This window comes from Macrotis lagotis, chromosome 6 (assembly GCF_037893015.1).
Source record: "Macrotis lagotis isolate mMagLag1 chromosome 6, bilby.v1.9.chrom.fasta, whole genome shotgun sequence".
NCBI classification, from domain to species: domain Eukaryota; kingdom Metazoa; phylum Chordata; class Mammalia; order Peramelemorphia; family Peramelidae; genus Macrotis; species Macrotis lagotis.
In genome coordinates, this window is record NC_133663.1 from 95,127,534 (window position 1) to 95,144,070 (window position 16,537).

A 16,537-nucleotide genomic window follows, 5' to 3' on the forward strand; every position below is an offset into this window, starting at 1 on the left:
ACGTGAAATTCCTTAATATCCAAAAATAATCTGTGAAAATAATACCATGCATATTACTTTAAGTTCCTAAATAGAATGTTTTGGATTCCTAAGACATCTCAAAAAGATCTCATAGTAAGTGAATAAGGCAAACTATGAAATATGATATAATGCTGACAGATTTGAGCATGATAGACTCAAAATAAAAAGATAAACAAAAAGACAAGAAACAAAAAGATAAATTAAAATGAACAAAGCAAACACAATAATTAAACAAAGAAGAAAATGAAAAGAAAGAAATCACGAAATATGACTTACTCTCCCACAATGCTAGAAGGCAAAAGGAAAAAGATTAATCAGACAGAAAATAAATTCAAGAGCTACATAATTTTCTATAATAGTTTTGCAGATAGATAAAAAAATTACATATATAAAAGTCATTGTCAAGGTTTTGTATCTTTCATATAAATATCATACCCAGGCTTTGACTGTGTACAAGTCTTATTCATCTTAACAGATTATAAATTCTGGGAAAGGATCATATTCATTCATTCATTCATTCATTAATGCAACAAACATTAAGAATGACCTTTACACAGCACTGTTCCAGACCCTGAGAAAACTACAAAGGTTGAGATACGACAAGTTATTGCTCTCACAGAATTTATAAGAAGATGATATACCACATTACATTTAAAAAGTGTATTACAGGACGGCTAAGTGGCACAGTGGATAAAGCACCGGCCTTGGAGTCAGGAGTACCTGGGTTCAAATCCAGTCTCAGACACTTAATAATTACCTAGCTGTGTGGCCTTGGGCAAGCCACTTAACCCCATTTGCCTTGCAAAAACTAGAAAAAAAAAGTGTATTATAAAGTAACAAAACCAAAATACTATGTGAAATCTAGGGGGAAAAAGTTACAAAATGGTTAAGTCAAAGAAAGTTTCAGAAAATACTGACTTTAATGAGCAAGTAGAAATTCAGGAAATGAAGGGGAGGAAGAGCAATCTAGATGTTGACAACAGTGGACAAAAGTATGGAAGTGGAAGAATGCATGGCATGTTCACAGAAAAAGAATAAATAAATAAAGATTATATAGACGATAATAAGAAATAAGGTTAGAATAATTACAAAGTAACACATTATGGAAGGAATAAGAAACCACTGAAAACTTTTCACATAACCAGTTCCATACATCAGAAAGATGATAGTGACAGCAGTATGAAGATCTCTCCAGCTCTAAATTCTATGACTGGATGGTGCCAAAGAAAAAAATAATGACAGCATAATTGGGGGGGGCAGTCACAAGAGAAAAAGAACAAGGTTTAAGAGAAAGATAGTAAACTTAATTTTGAACAAATAGAATTTTCTAAAGCAGCAATGGGGCTCATTTTTTCCAATCTATTTATTGCAAACTGAAAATATTAACTGTAATGGTAATATTCTTAAAATTTCTATTAACTACTGCTTATCTATTGCTCAATTATAATGGAAGACTATGTGATAGTCTATTTAAATAATTGATCAGTTCATTGTGATCCTTTTCATTGTCATTAATATTAAAATGGAACATAAATTCTCATGTACAGGATAATCAGTATAATTATTTAAAGACATACCAAACTCTGTATAAGTATTATGAATATTTTGTTCCCAGAATTTTGATATGATTGGAAGAATTATAGGACAAATCAATTAATGTTAGACCTCAGCTATAAAATAGATAGGGGCAAACTAAATGACCCCAATAGGTAGAGATGTTATTTTTTTTCTTTCCCAGGAGCTAGCATAGTGACAGAGTGATTGTCCAACAAATGATTGTTTAAGAAAGGAATATATGTAGGAGTAAAGATTATTACCACTAAGTTCTTCAAAACTAGACATATGCTTTGCTGCATACAAACTAGGAACATCAAAACTACTGCCCTCAAAAGAAGGCAAACAATTGTTAATTGGACAACTTTTTTTCCTCAATTTAAGTAGCTGCATAACATTTTCAACATTGTAAAAATGGCTTTTTGTTTAATCATAATAGAAAACTGAACTGAGAGGATTCATAATGCAATCAACATTTTAATTTCTAAGTTAAAAATTGTAAGAGGAAGCCATGAAACTGTCTTCCTTTTTGATTGCCAAGAGCAGCTATGTATTGTTAGCACCATATATTTTGACACATGGTTTTGGCACTTCATCAATACATTGTTTCGTGGGTATACTTTGTCTTATTCCTGTTGTGTTTGTTAAGAAGACTAACTAGCAAAGGGTAATAGTTAGGTTCTAAACTCTGGATTAACCAAGAATTGGGTTCCTCTTTCCTCTGATACAATGATACATGCTTGGAGGTATAGCAAATGCAAGTTGTTTTATCTCTCAGTGCTTAATCTCAATCACAGTAAGTGTCTCTACAAGTTTTCCCTAAATCACTGAACCAGTGAGACTGACTGCCAATCAGCATGGGTACAGAGTTTCCACAGTGGAATTCCATATACAGATGAAGGCATAGGTTTGAATTTTTTTTTAAGTGCATTGACACTATGTCAAATGCTTCTTTTGTGGATCCTACAGTACTAAGTCCATGATGGTCACTAGGCACGTGGTAACTACTTGTAAATCCTTGAATTGCTATATTAAAATTTGGGATCAACTTTTGACAGAAAATAAGCAGAAAAATATAGGAAAAAAATTCTGAAAGAACTCAAATATTTGTTCTCATACCTCACAAATAAGCATTTCCAGAAACACATTTGTTTAATGGAATTTTTCAAAAGTTCAACAAAATCTAACAAAAAAATTTAATCATGGCAAATGAAATTATATATAATTGTCCATACTCCTTCCCATTTTTCATGACAGCATTAACAAAACTAAAAGATTTCTCCACTTCAATACTGCCAAGAAGACATGGTGAAGCAGGTGAAATAAAAACAAACAAACAATAATATCATTAGTTGTGTTCAAATTCTTAATTCATGTTCTTTGGGGGGGAAGAAAATTTTTATGTTAATAAAAATAATCCATATTTTATGAGCTATGAATTCCCCATTCTCCATATCAAGACAGTCTTATAATATCCATTATTGTTTCCTTTTTTCCTCTATTCTCTGATGAAAAAGGGAAATTTTTCTCCAAGGCTAACCCTTCCTTGTAATTTTAGCCTTGATCCCATTCCTTAATTTTTCCTTTAAAGATTGTCATTATTCTGCCAATTTATCTTCAGTCTATTTAATGACTCCTTCCTTGCTCTCTACAAACTGTGTCTCCCCTACCTTCAGAAACAAAACAATACAAAAACCTTTATTCGGCCCTACCATCCCCACAAACTAGTGTCCTAAGGTGTCTCTTTCTTACACAATCAAGCTCTTAGGAAAAAAATCTGTGTCCATTGTCTTCATTTCTTTTCCTTCTCCACCCTTATAATCTGGATTCTGACTTCATCCCTCAACTAAAACTTCTCTCTCCAGTGTTACCAATGATCTTTTAATTGCCAAAGCTAATGGCCTTTTATTAATAATACTCATCCCTTTTTTAATCTTTACAAAGCATTTAGACTAAGATCAGGAAGGAATTCAGGGGAGCCAAAAACATAGAAAGTAACCTAAAAGCCAGATTTTTTGTATCACACCAATGTCTCAGACAGACAATTGAGAGCTGGAATGTATATTTGAGGTCATGTCATCTTTTTTTCTTTTTTTTTTTTTTAAGGTTTTTTGCAAGGCAAACAGGGTTAAGTGGCTTGCCAAAGGTCACACAGCTAGGTAATTATTAATTGTCTGAGACCAGATTTGAACTCAGGTACTCCTGACTCCAGGGCCAGTGCTTTATCCACTACGCCACCTAGCTGCCCCTAGGTCATGTCATCTTAATTGCTCATTTTACAGAAGAAAAATAGGTTCAGAAAATTTTGCAAGGTGAAGGATTACACTACAAAATTACATAGCTAGTTAGATGAAAAACAAAGAAGGTCCATAACTTCACATAATAAGTATAACTAGTTCTCAGTTATATAAGCAAGCCAAAGCATTCTTCCAACTACATGCCCAACTTCTATATTCCCTAGTCTTCTTGTCCATTATGATTTAAGTTCACATAAAGTCTTATACTGGGCACTTTACCTACTATTAGGAATAAGAAAGACCACTTTATATGGTAGCCATTAGTATCTTGAATCTATTTCTGAATACTTTCTTTTAAGATGAGTGGACTCACCCTGTCCAGAGGAAAGTTTCTCTTATACTTCACTTCTCATTTTCCCTCCCAACCATCTCTCTATCATCCATTAGGGAAATAAAAACTCACAATTGCTGATCTCAACTAGGACTGATATGATTAAAGCAATTAAGATAAAGTTTAACATGATCCATTGACATAACCCTTTTAGGAGTTGTTGTATCCTCCAAAATTAGCTTACTAACCCCAAAGAATTTCTTGGAGATATGATTAAAATGGATATATTTAATCAAAAAGACACTCCTTGTAGAACTAAAAGAAAATTGTAGCACAAGCACTTTTTCCTCTAGATATGAGGGTTTCTAAGCTTTCTGGTTCCATTATAGCTTAGACATGTTTTGAAAAGCTGGCCTGGGATCCTGACAATTATTTATAGCATTGTTTTTAGGGATATATATCAAGTTTTGACTTTTAGATTAAAATGTTGGGGATTGAATATGAAGATTCTATCAAAAATAACTCCATATCAAATTAACAATAATAATAATTTCTAGCTGTTATATAAAGCTTTAGGGTTTATAAGTTATTGCAAGTTGAGAGAGAGAAAGAGATAGACAGACAGACATATCTAGAAAGTTATTTCTTTATCCAGTCTAAACTCCTAAATTTACAGTTAAGGAAAATGAAGTCAAGAGACAAAAAATGAAGTATTCAAATGTTATACACACAGATCCAGGTTGTGAAGCAGGAAGGTATTCTGACTTCTGCCTTAAAAGCAATATATACCAACTTCTAATAATTAGTCCATTTTTAAGTATAATAGAGTTTATCTGAATAACATGTTTCATTTTGTTTTTAATTCAATTGAAGCAATTATTGAGTTTGGGTGTCTAATAGTTTTCTTTGTTCTTAAACATAAATATATACAGACTGGTCAGCAGAGAAGGTCATAGGAGATGCTAAAACAAACATGAAAGTATGGGAGAGGGTTTGAGGGGGCCCAAAGTTATTTTCCTCTCTAGCCTACTCTGAAATTCCCAGCATTAATCATCCTTTAAGGAATCAGTATAATATATTAATCTGAGAAAGAATATTAAACTTCAAGTCAGAAAACCTGCATCTGACCTTTGGTTCTCCCTCATACATTTTGCATAATTTTGGAAGCAGCTAGGTGGCACAGTGGATAGAGAACCTGGTCTGAAATCAGAATTCTTGAGTTCAAATCTGGTCTCAGACATTCACTAGCTATGTGACTTGAGGTTTATCACTTAATTCTGTTTGCCTTGGTTTCTTTGTCTGTAAAATGAGCTGGAAAAGAGAATGGTAAGCCATTCCAATATTTTTACCAAGAATATCCCAAAGGGAGTCACAAAGAGTTAGATGTGACTGAATTACAAAAGTATAACCTTAGGCAAAATGTATAACTTCTCACTTTTTTCAACTATAAAGTGAAGGGGCTGGACCAGAAGAGCTTTAAGGTTCTTTCCCAAATACTTTTAGTGTGGCTACTTAGTCATCCAACAGGGACTTGAAGGGAGGGGTAGAAGATATTATTTTGGGAGAGAAAAGGGAAGTTATTTATGTGATCTTGGGCAAGTCACTTAGATTCAGGTTGATCTCTAAAGTCCCTTCCAAACTCTAAAACCATGCTCCATGTAAGGAGATTTTTAAATTACAGTAAACTACATTGAAAGACCTAGTAGCTACTCCATATAAAGCATCTTCCTCCCTTTCTATATAACTTGTGTAGTGGGTATCTCATCAAAATAAAGTAGAAGAGTTACAATAAGAAAGGCAAGAAGAAACGCAAGAGCAATAATAACTGCTGTTTGCATGATACATCCTTTCCTTATGCCTCTGTAGCAAAATTGACAGAAAGACTTTGTTCTTTTCTTTTATCTCCAATGATTTACATAGTGTCTAACATACACTTTAATGGGTATTTAGTGAGTGTTCATTAAACAAATGTTAGTTAAATTAATCATTAGTACTATTCACTGCTTTCTTAATATAACAATGAACAAACCATGCTTTTGAGGAAGAATAGTGATGAATATGGAATGTTCACAAGTTATCCCTTTTGCAATATGTTCTAAAATTTTGTCAGAATTTAAATATGAGCTTACTAGCCTGAAGACTGCTGATAAGATAATAAATTTGGAAAGAGATGAGCATAGGGGTCCATACAGTCAAAATCTCTCATTTTACAGATGAAGAAACTGAGTTCCAGAACGGGAAAACATCTTAACCTTCACAACCAACTTTCCAGGCTTATTTCACACATCTCTTCATGAAATTTTAATTATGGTCAAACTGGCCTATTTGCTAACCCCTATCTTCCATCCTTTCCCTTTGCACAAGAGTACAATATGCCCTTCCTTCCAGCTCTTAGAATGTGTAACTAACTTCCTTCAAGATTTAGGAGGAGGCACATAAACTAATCTCCCCAAATGATTAGTGTTACTTCCATCTTCAATCAATCACTTAACCACTTGTCTGTGTAAACTTTAGATGTATCCTCCCAGGAGTCTGTAAAGCCTCTTGAACACAGGCATTGTTTGTTTTCTCTTTGCCTAGGCAAAGGACTAAGCACAGTGCTTGACTGAATTCCTGCCTCAGTATTTGGAATATGAATCAAAAATACGTGATTTGGTTAACTTAAATCTTAACAATAAGGTCAGTATTATCATTGTAGTGCTTTCAGTGGTTTCGATGGTTGCTGATTTTCTCCTCCCTAAATAATACAAAGCATATTCAGGCAAAATAGAATGCATGATGATTCTCTCACTGGTCTCCTCCCCTCAGCTTCCATCAGAGCACCCTTACTATGATGCTACTGGATTACTAGAAAAAATATTCACTAAATACTGGATTGTCTGTCAAGACCTAATTATCAAATGACACTTGCAGCAAACAATTCAATCTTATGATCAAAACAATAAATTTCCCTAACTCTTGAATTATGATATTACAACAAAATAGGGAATAAAAATGATAGAAAACTACATATGAAAAAACCAGATGACCACATTATAATTATAATTATTATTTTATATAATTAGATACTCCAATTAAGGACAATGCCTATTGTGCATATGTCTAGATTTCAATATGGCATTGAATATGACAGCATTAGACAGTGTTTATTGTCTTTATTTATTTTTTAACTCAAACTAATATATTCTAATACTTGGATAATTTTGATATTTATTTAATTTCAAAATAACATAATAAGAACTTGTAAAAAACCTATTTATCAAAGAATCAAAGGAAGGGGGAAATCAGAAACTTATCATTTAGAATTTGAATACCAAATATTCTATGATTTTTAAATGAACAGGATTCCTTTCCAGTGGGGAAAAAAAAGTCAGTTTCGCTGAAATTAGCAATGAATTTCACTTCCTATTTCCTTAGATAAGTTTTAGGCCTTTTCCAAGGCACAGCACAGAATTCCTCTAAAAATAATGGATAAGCAAGGTAGGGCTTATGGTCAAATCTAACCTTCAAAATTAAGTAATAGCCAAATTTAATATCCATAAAGTCAAATATTAATATAATATACATTACTCAGAATAGATAATATTTTCATTAAAATTCTTTGTATTGGTCTGAAAATGAAGAAAAGAATTAGAATGGAATATAGTCTGAATGTTTCACAAATATGGCTCCAGGCTTCAACACTAATTGCCTCTGTGGCTTCCGTTCTATTTCTTGATGCTGTATCATATTAATTTGATACTTTAGTTATTTTGCTCAGGATATTTTTTAAATATAATCTGAAAAAGGAATTGCAATCAAGGCCAGTTCCTGAAAGTTTAAGTACCCTCAAGACTCTATTGCATTTGTATTATTACTTTAAAATTTATGCTTTAATATTTCAAGTGCAAATCATCATTTAACAGTAATCATTTTTGAAATCTCATCTCTTAGGGCAAGGTAAAATCTGAATTAAAATGACTCTTTGTTCCAAACATCATCTAGTACTAAAAATAGGGTTATCACATGGTATCTTTTCATTTCATAGGATCCACTAAGCCAGAGTGGATTCTTGGTAACCCCATAGGATTTTATACTCAGTTGCAGACCAGTCTTTAAAAATGTTAGTGGAGTGTTTATATTAAACCAAACAAACTAAATTTGTATTTAATGACTACAGTGACTTAATTTACATAAAACATTATCTATACACAGAAAAGAGACTTCAAATAGTGTCACTTACATGACTTTTAAATGTGACCATCAGTCTTAAAAACTAAGCAAAATTTTCATTAAAATTTAAGAAAAACAATATTTTCCATTGAAAATATTTGAAAAACTAATATTTATCTTATAATTGTTCTTTGATCATCCAAATTATGACTATTTACTATTTTTATAAAAATCATCTTTCCAACTAAAACTGAAGTCACTTCATTAATAATAAATTACAATAAAAACCAGTCATCACCATGCCTCTTTGAAGAAAAACCATGAAGGCTTTTTCATAACAGATCTAACTCAAACTCATATACTAAATAGAAAATTTCATGCAACTAACACCTTGGAGAGTTTACTACCTTTGGTAAAGTGATAGCACAACAGTGATGATAAACTATATAGGAATTAATGGAATTACTTTCTTTGGAATTTATAGGAAAGCAATCAGATCAAAAAGGGGGACCACATACAACAAAGGGAAGGTGGAGTGTTGATTTAGGAGATTTGGGTTCTGGCTCTATTCTATCAATAGCTAATGTCACTTTAGGCTAGTCACTTAACCCCTGAGGGCTACAAGTTCCCTGGTCTGTAAAATGGAAATAATCATTTAAGCCACACCGATCTCAGAGATATAATAATGAGACTGAAACAAGAAAGAGCACAGAAATATTATGAAAAATGGCATAAAGCAACTAATAATGGTAAGAATTGCTTTCTGCCTTTCTTTGTATCCCCAGCACTTAGCATAGTGCCTGGGGAAAAAGAGGAAATTATTAAATGCTAGCAGACTGACTGAAGTAAGATTCAGTCTGTCTTCACTATTAAGAGCAAAGGTAGGTAGCTGAAATGCTTCTTGAAAAATAACTTTCTTCAAGTCCAAAGTCATTATTAGAACATAAATGTGCAGCTAACATTCCCAAATAAATCAATAGTACCAATGAACTGAAAGGCTTTTAAAACAACTTACTCTAAGGTCAGCCTTTCAGGGGTCAGCTTTTTCCATTAGCCTCAATCATAACACTGATACCTAAAGCCACATAAAATGCAAGGCTTCTTGCCTTTCAACATTAACACAGTTTTTGCCTGGTGTGAAAGAAATAAATAATGCTGTACAGTTAGATGTTAGTGGATTGTTTCTTTTAAAAAGCATGTTTACTTCTCATTTGAAGTTAGCTTGCCTGTTAACTTCAACACCTGGGTCGAAACCAAAGTCATGTCAATGACATAAAAGGAAGTTTCTTTCTCTTCTCAAAATGATAACTCATATATACCAGCAGTATTTTTGTTTGGCCAGCTATTATTGTAGTTGAATAATAGATAGAATAAACACTGGTGAGAAAAGAAATTCAAAAAGAGACAGAAAACTCATGGGAAGGAGTACGATAATGTGAACATTCTATCCATGAAATTAAAAAAAACCCTTAAATATGCTGCTAACGGGAAGGAGTATAATATGTACAAAATCACCACCAAACACTTGAATGATTGTTGGAGATAGGCAGGACTCTGAGTTAAAAAAATTGAGTTCCTACCCTCATAAATCACAAAAATGGAGTTTAAAACAATAAAAAAAAAAAACCAAGTGCATTTGAGACAAAACTTTTTAATAGCTTTATTTTGAAGAAAAAATTTAAGCAAGCTCTAGTCTTTATATTATGGATTTTCAAAAATGCACTATTTCAACTGATAGGTTTTTTTCTAGAAATTCTTAAACACTAGTTCTTAAAGAGTTAATTATTGATTCTACAGCAAGCACTTAATAAATAAGTATTGCTTGGCTGATTGAATGAGCACAAGATGAATGATAGAGAGGATAAGAAATAGAAAAGTTCAAAGGAAGGAGGGGTCCAAGAAGTGAACAAAGAATATGAAGTACTCAAAAACTGAAAACTAATAACAATCATATGAAAAAGTGCTCCAGATTACTAATAATAAAAGAAATTCACACTGAAATAACTACATGATTTTACCTCACAACATGCAAATTGGTAAAGACGAAAAAAGATGATAACAGTCAATGCTGCATGTGAAGAAATGAACACCACTGCATTACTATTAGCTGTTAATTGAGATTTTTTGGAAAGCATTTTGGAAACAAATTTGGAATTGTAGAAATAAAAGGGTTAATATGTTCATACCCCTTTATCTAGAGAGTCTCCTATAAGATATGGACTCCAAGGAGGTCATTGACAAAAAAAAAGACTCCCTATATACTAAATATTTAGAACAGCAATGTTTGTGACAGCAACAACAACAACAAAAAAGAGTAGATGCCCACGGTTGAGGATTGACAAAATAAATATAATGGAAAGGGTGACAAAAAAATCAAAAAAAGAAAGGGTGAGTATGAGAAATACAGAGATGCATGGAAAGACTTAAATGGAGTGATTAAAGTAAATTAAGTAAAGATAGGAAAAGAATATATTCAATGATGCCAGCTAAAATATTAATTTACTAATCAGATAATGAGTTTTCCCTCCTGAAACATTAATTCACTTCTTTTATCTTCTATTTGATTTTATCATTATATATATTTTGTTCCTTGGATTTTTCTAGACCATTGATGCCCTTTTACTTCTCAAAATCTTTCAATGTACAAGTATCTTTAAAATAAAGACAAATAAAAAGAAACCCCCCACCCTAATGTCTATGTGCTCATCTAGTCATTCTAACACATTTCATGGTCTTTCATTGCTAGTGAAAGCATTTAACATTCTTCAATTTGGTAAATTTGCATACTGGATTCTTCTAAAGGAATAATTCAAACTCTTCCCCTTATTGAGCATCCAGTTATTTTCTTTATTCTTTATTCTTTATTCTTTATTCTCAAAGTCTCATGTTTGCAAGATTTATTATTTCCAAGTAAAAAACAATCACATCCCTTTGAAATCTCATGACTCAATTTTCCTTTGCTGTATTATAAAGGCAGAATAATCTTGTGACAATCATAATCAAATTGATTTTCATTCAAATATGAAAGTTTTTTAATCTTGTGACTACAAAATTTATAATATATAAATTCACATTAATAGAATGTGAAATCCTAAAGTTTAAACAGGGAATGTATTCATGAGTTAGACTTGGAGTTTCTTTTGTTTTTCTGTGGATTTCCTTAGTTTCTACTTTGCCACCAGCTTCCAATATATCTTGGCACAATTTCCTGTATAATTTCTGGAAGTACAATATTCACTTTTGGAAGATCATAATCCTTACATTTCTTCTCTGTATTCTATTTCCAATTTCATTATTCTTGGTATATAACATTCATGTACATTATATTTTTTTAATTTGCTCTCTTCATTTTCCCTCCTCCATATTGGTATTTTTGCACCATATTTCTCATTCCATTTTATGAGAATTTACTGTTATGACACAGATCATTAAATTTCATTTGAAATCTTTAATTAAATTTATTAAATTCTTCCTTAAGAGCTCTAGTTTTTTTCCTCATTTACCTAGCAGTAAAATTTATCCACACAATTTTATATATATATATATAGCTGGAATGACCCTTAAGAATCCATTAAATCTAATGCTCTTATTTTATATATATGGGGAAATTGACACCCAGGGAAGTTAAGGAACTTGATGTTCACAGAGATAATAAAGGATGAAACTCAGATTTGATTACGAATCCTTTGATTACGAATTCAATACTTTTTCCATTGTATCACACTGAATCCTCATTTTCTGGGAAGTAATTGTTCATAGTCTTTTAGGTTGTTTTTTTTTGCAAGGCAAATGGGGTTAAAGTGGCTTGCCCAAGGCCACACAGCTGGGTAATTATTAAGTGTCTGAGACCGGATTTGAACTCAGGTACTCCTGATTCCAGGGCCGGTGCTTTATCCACTGTGCCACCTAGCCGCCCCTGTTCATAGTCTTTTGAGATGTCTCATTTATTCAAATGTTCATTTATTTCTCTTCCTCAATCAATATATAGTTGTCACTATAATCACTTTGCAGACTTTTCTGTGGTATACTTAACTAAAAATGTCTGTCTTACTGCTACTACTCCTTTCCTTTCTTTAGGACCATCATTGTGCATTTTTTCACAACTACTGAGCATTCTTTGAGTTTTCTTGCCCCAATGCAGCTGGATGAGTTCTATGGCTCTAAAGAAATGAGAAAGACTCGGGATCTGTGCAAAGATGAACTAGAGAAACATGACCACAACAACTACAGAAGTAAGGAGCAACAAAAAAATCCATTGTACTTTTTTAAACAAAGAAAATTTATTTTAAAATGCTACCTAACTTAATCAAAAATAAGAAAAATAAAATAAAAATATTAGTAGTTTCATAATAAAGAAAATTATTAGAAACTAGTATGAAAATTATGATAGTGAAAATGAGAATTCAAGTATTTGCATCTATTCTCCACCTTTCTCGGTCATTCTTCTGAATTTAATCCTAACTGAAAGAGATAATGAAATAAATAATAGATTGAAGGGATATGAGCATCAGGGCAAGGCTTTTTAAAAAAATTAAACTAAATTAAAGAATTGTCTTTGTAGGTAGGTGTCGGGGAATTCAGAAGGATTTCATATAAGAGACTTGAATATGAGACTACATATTCTTTGCTGTCTAACACTGCAAATCATCTAAATTATATCCCTTCATCTTTATCCACATTACCTAGAAAATTAACAATTCTTTCAGAGCATGCAAACATAATGTATTCTTCCAGCTTCCTAAACATAAAGTTTTCTCATTTCTAAAACTTTCATCCTCAGCAAAGTACTGTCCAATTAAGAGTTAAGATTGATGAGAAATTCACAGAATATGTCTCTGCAAGATCAATAGAATAAACCATTGAATTTAAAAGAAATAACCATGAAAGCAACAAAATCAAAAGAAAAAGTCTTACTATTTCATAATTTAAATCCAATTAATTCAAAGTTTATATAAAAAGGACATGATTGCAGTAGTGTTAGGGTAGATAATTTAATGATGCTAGAGTGAAGGACAATTTTAATAAGTGCATTCTTAATATTGCCAATAGAAATTCTTTGGATTTGCTTTAGGCTAGATTTATCAGAACTGTAACATACCGTGAAACTGTTGTTGACATTTTTTGTGCTTGATTCAGCTACACTGGCATCTGAGAGGTCAACTTCATCAAATATTAGAGACTGAAATTGAAAAAAAAACATGAACACATCACATTCAAATCTGGAAAGAAATACCATTAGCTATCACCAGAAGTCCTGTTTCCTATAAAATTAGGTCATGGGGTAAAAAATAGTTCTGAAAAAGAAATGAAAAAAAAATGTCTTTTCACATTTCCCCCGCTATAATAAACACATTGTGCAAGTCCTGCCATGATTTGTTTGACGTTATAGTCTTCTTCGATTACAAAAGAATGTTACAACATCATATTGTTACAACATCATATTTATAATTTGCTATTTAAAGAATGAGGAAGAAGCAGTAAAAGTTGCTTTTGAAAGCATTCCTAAGAACACAATCATCACAAAGCATGATCATCACCAATAGCTTATAACATCATAAAAAAAGTTCCTCTCTAGATTCTATTTTGGTATGCAAAAAATTGCTACTTGGAACTTCTAAAAGAATTCATGGATATGCATATTCCTTCCAACAGTATAAACTCATGCCCTCCTATAATTTTTTTAAAAAAGAGGAAAATCAAATTACAAAATAAAGTTTCACAATGTAGCCATGCTAAAGAGATTATCAGAAATTATTACAAATAATTATATGATAGAGAAACTGAGTAAAACTGAGAATTCAGATAGTTGGGCCATTTGGGCCTGTGCAGTAACCCTAGTTCATTCTCTCCTATATAACTTCCACCTGGCTTTTTGGAATTCTGAGCTTGAAGAAATCCACTATTTGTCAAGCATTTTGAATGACATAGAAAGCCAAATTATATATACCTGCAGTCTATATTTTCAATAATAATTTTTATTACTATTTTCATATATCAAGAAGATGTAGAACACCACTCTCTCTCTGAAGAACTAAAGATGAGTATAAGAAAATGAACGACAGGTAATATAGCAGGCATGAGTTTCTGCAACATATAATAAACAAGAAACAACAGGGTAAATGAAGGGGGTTGTGTATAAAAGATGTCTTCAAGGAATTGTAAAATGGAGAAAAGATAGACTGGTCTTTTGACAGCAATGAAGATTGAGAACTATGCAGCAGAATGCTTCTGTAGTACCATTTGGATGCAATGAGGAAGCAAGGAAAATCTCTGGTAAACTGAATGGCCTACTTTGGGGAGTAAATGCATAAAAATTGCACAGGATGGGCAGGTATGGATGTTGTTGCAATCTACAATGCTGAAAGGAAGTCTCAAATAAACAAGATCGAAGATGTTTTAGAGTATATACTTAAATATTGATTTGAACAACATGTTCAGTGGTTAAAAAAATAGAATGAAATTCCCAGTAGCAAGAGTGAGACAGGAAAATTCGATAAATGATAGATAACTTTAATATAACACTTTAAGGTTTGCAAATCACTTTATAGCTATAATTTCATTTAATCCTCACACTAACACTGTGAAGTGGGTGCTATTATTTTCCTTATTTTAAGGATGAAAAAAACCAGACAAACTAAGTAACTTGCCTGGAGTCACAAAGCTAGCAAATGTTAAGCTCATTTTTTTTTTTATTCTAAGTCCAGTGTTTTCATTTTGCTTCCCTTCCCCTCATCCATCCTCACTCTATACACAGTTTAATTCTTACAGAACCACAGGATTTTTTAGTAAAAAGAGACATTAGAGGTCATCCAGGTCAACCCCTTAGCTAATAAATGAACACCATCTATACTACTCCTAAAAAGTAATCATCCAGCATCTACATGAACAAGAATCTACCACATGAGTTAGTTTAGTCCTTGGTCAATTTTACATAAAATATTTCCTTATTTTGAACTGAAATCTTCCTCCTGATAATGTCTACTGACTTGGCTTAAGTTTAGGGAGTTGTTATTCAAAATAACTATTATCCTTCTTTCATAAGATAATTTTTCAAACTATCTGATAAAGTCTTATCAGAAGACCATAGTTTTAGAGTTGGAAGTCCTTCTAGAAGTCACTGGTCTAACCCCTTTATTTTTATAAGCAAATCATGATAGAGATGAGATGACTGTCTAAAATCAGAAAGTTAGTAGGTAGAAGAATCTGATTTAAACCTGTCTTCTGATTCCAAATCAACAGTCCTTTCTTCTGATCTTCTGATAATAGTTACAATAATTTTATTTATCTGGGGTTCAATCCCTCAACCCTGAGACTAAGCCCAACTGAGATGGAATCAGTAGATCTAACAGAACGGTTGGTTGTTCCATCACCATTCCAGATGACTTTTCCTGAATATCTTCCAGCTAGTTAGTTTGTGTCTCTCTTCAAATATGGCAACTGCAGCTAAACATAACACTCCAGGTAAAAGACAACCAATCTCAAGTACAATAGTAATTTCCCTTCATTTGATGAAAAATGCATTGAAATATAATATTTATTTTTAGTTCATAATTTCTCTAATTTGCCTCAGTTTTCAAAATGAGATGCTATATTCTCTGAGTATATAGAGAGGAGAAATTCTTCCTTCCAACAATCCTTTCCTATAGGAAAACAAAACTTTCCTTAAGGACAACTTGAGGTCTGAAAAGTTTTCAATGAAAACAAATTTAATTTAGTTTAATAAAGTTTTCAACAATTAATCACAAGGTCGTCTAGTTTTCATTTAGTCTCTTGTTCTCTGAGATAAACAAAATCTCATAATTTTTTTCAGAGAGGTTACTTTTAATAATTACTAGAGCTTGAGATATTATATATAAATATTTAATGGAAAGTCATCCCTTCCTTTACCAGGTCACACTCCAAAAAATTGTTGTGATATAGAGACAATCTTTTGGTCTCAAAAGCTATACTAGTGGAACATACATGTGGGTGAGTCCTAATAACAAGGAAAAAACTTAAGCATGGTCCCATAAATAGACTATCTGTTTTCAGAATCCTATCTCATTATGTATGGAGAAATTCTTAAGTGTGTCAACTTACTGATGAATTATTTGACAATGGCTACTCATGAAACACAGAAAAATATAAAATGGTCCTCATTTTTGTCCAACCCAATTTTATTCCTGTGAGGATAATGGTGAAACAATGGAAAATGTAGCACAGGACACAATTTTCAAATCTATAAACATTAACTTAGTGGCTG

At 32.1% G+C, this 16,537-nt stretch overlaps 1 protein-coding gene across 7 annotated transcripts in view; it reads right to left on the reverse strand.

Moving 5' to 3' along the window:
- Window positions 1–16,537, reverse strand: part of DGKH (diacylglycerol kinase eta) — a 308,050-nt gene that overhangs the window by 101,336 nt on the left and 190,177 nt on the right. For all 7 annotated transcript variants that reach the window (XM_074191736.1, XM_074191737.1, XM_074191735.1 and 4 more), the window contains one exon: window positions 13,394–13,474. In XM_074191736.1, coding sequence (XP_074047837.1) covers window positions 13,394–13,474 — 81 coding nt within the window. The remainder of the gene's footprint in view (window positions 1–13,393; window positions 13,475–16,537) is intronic.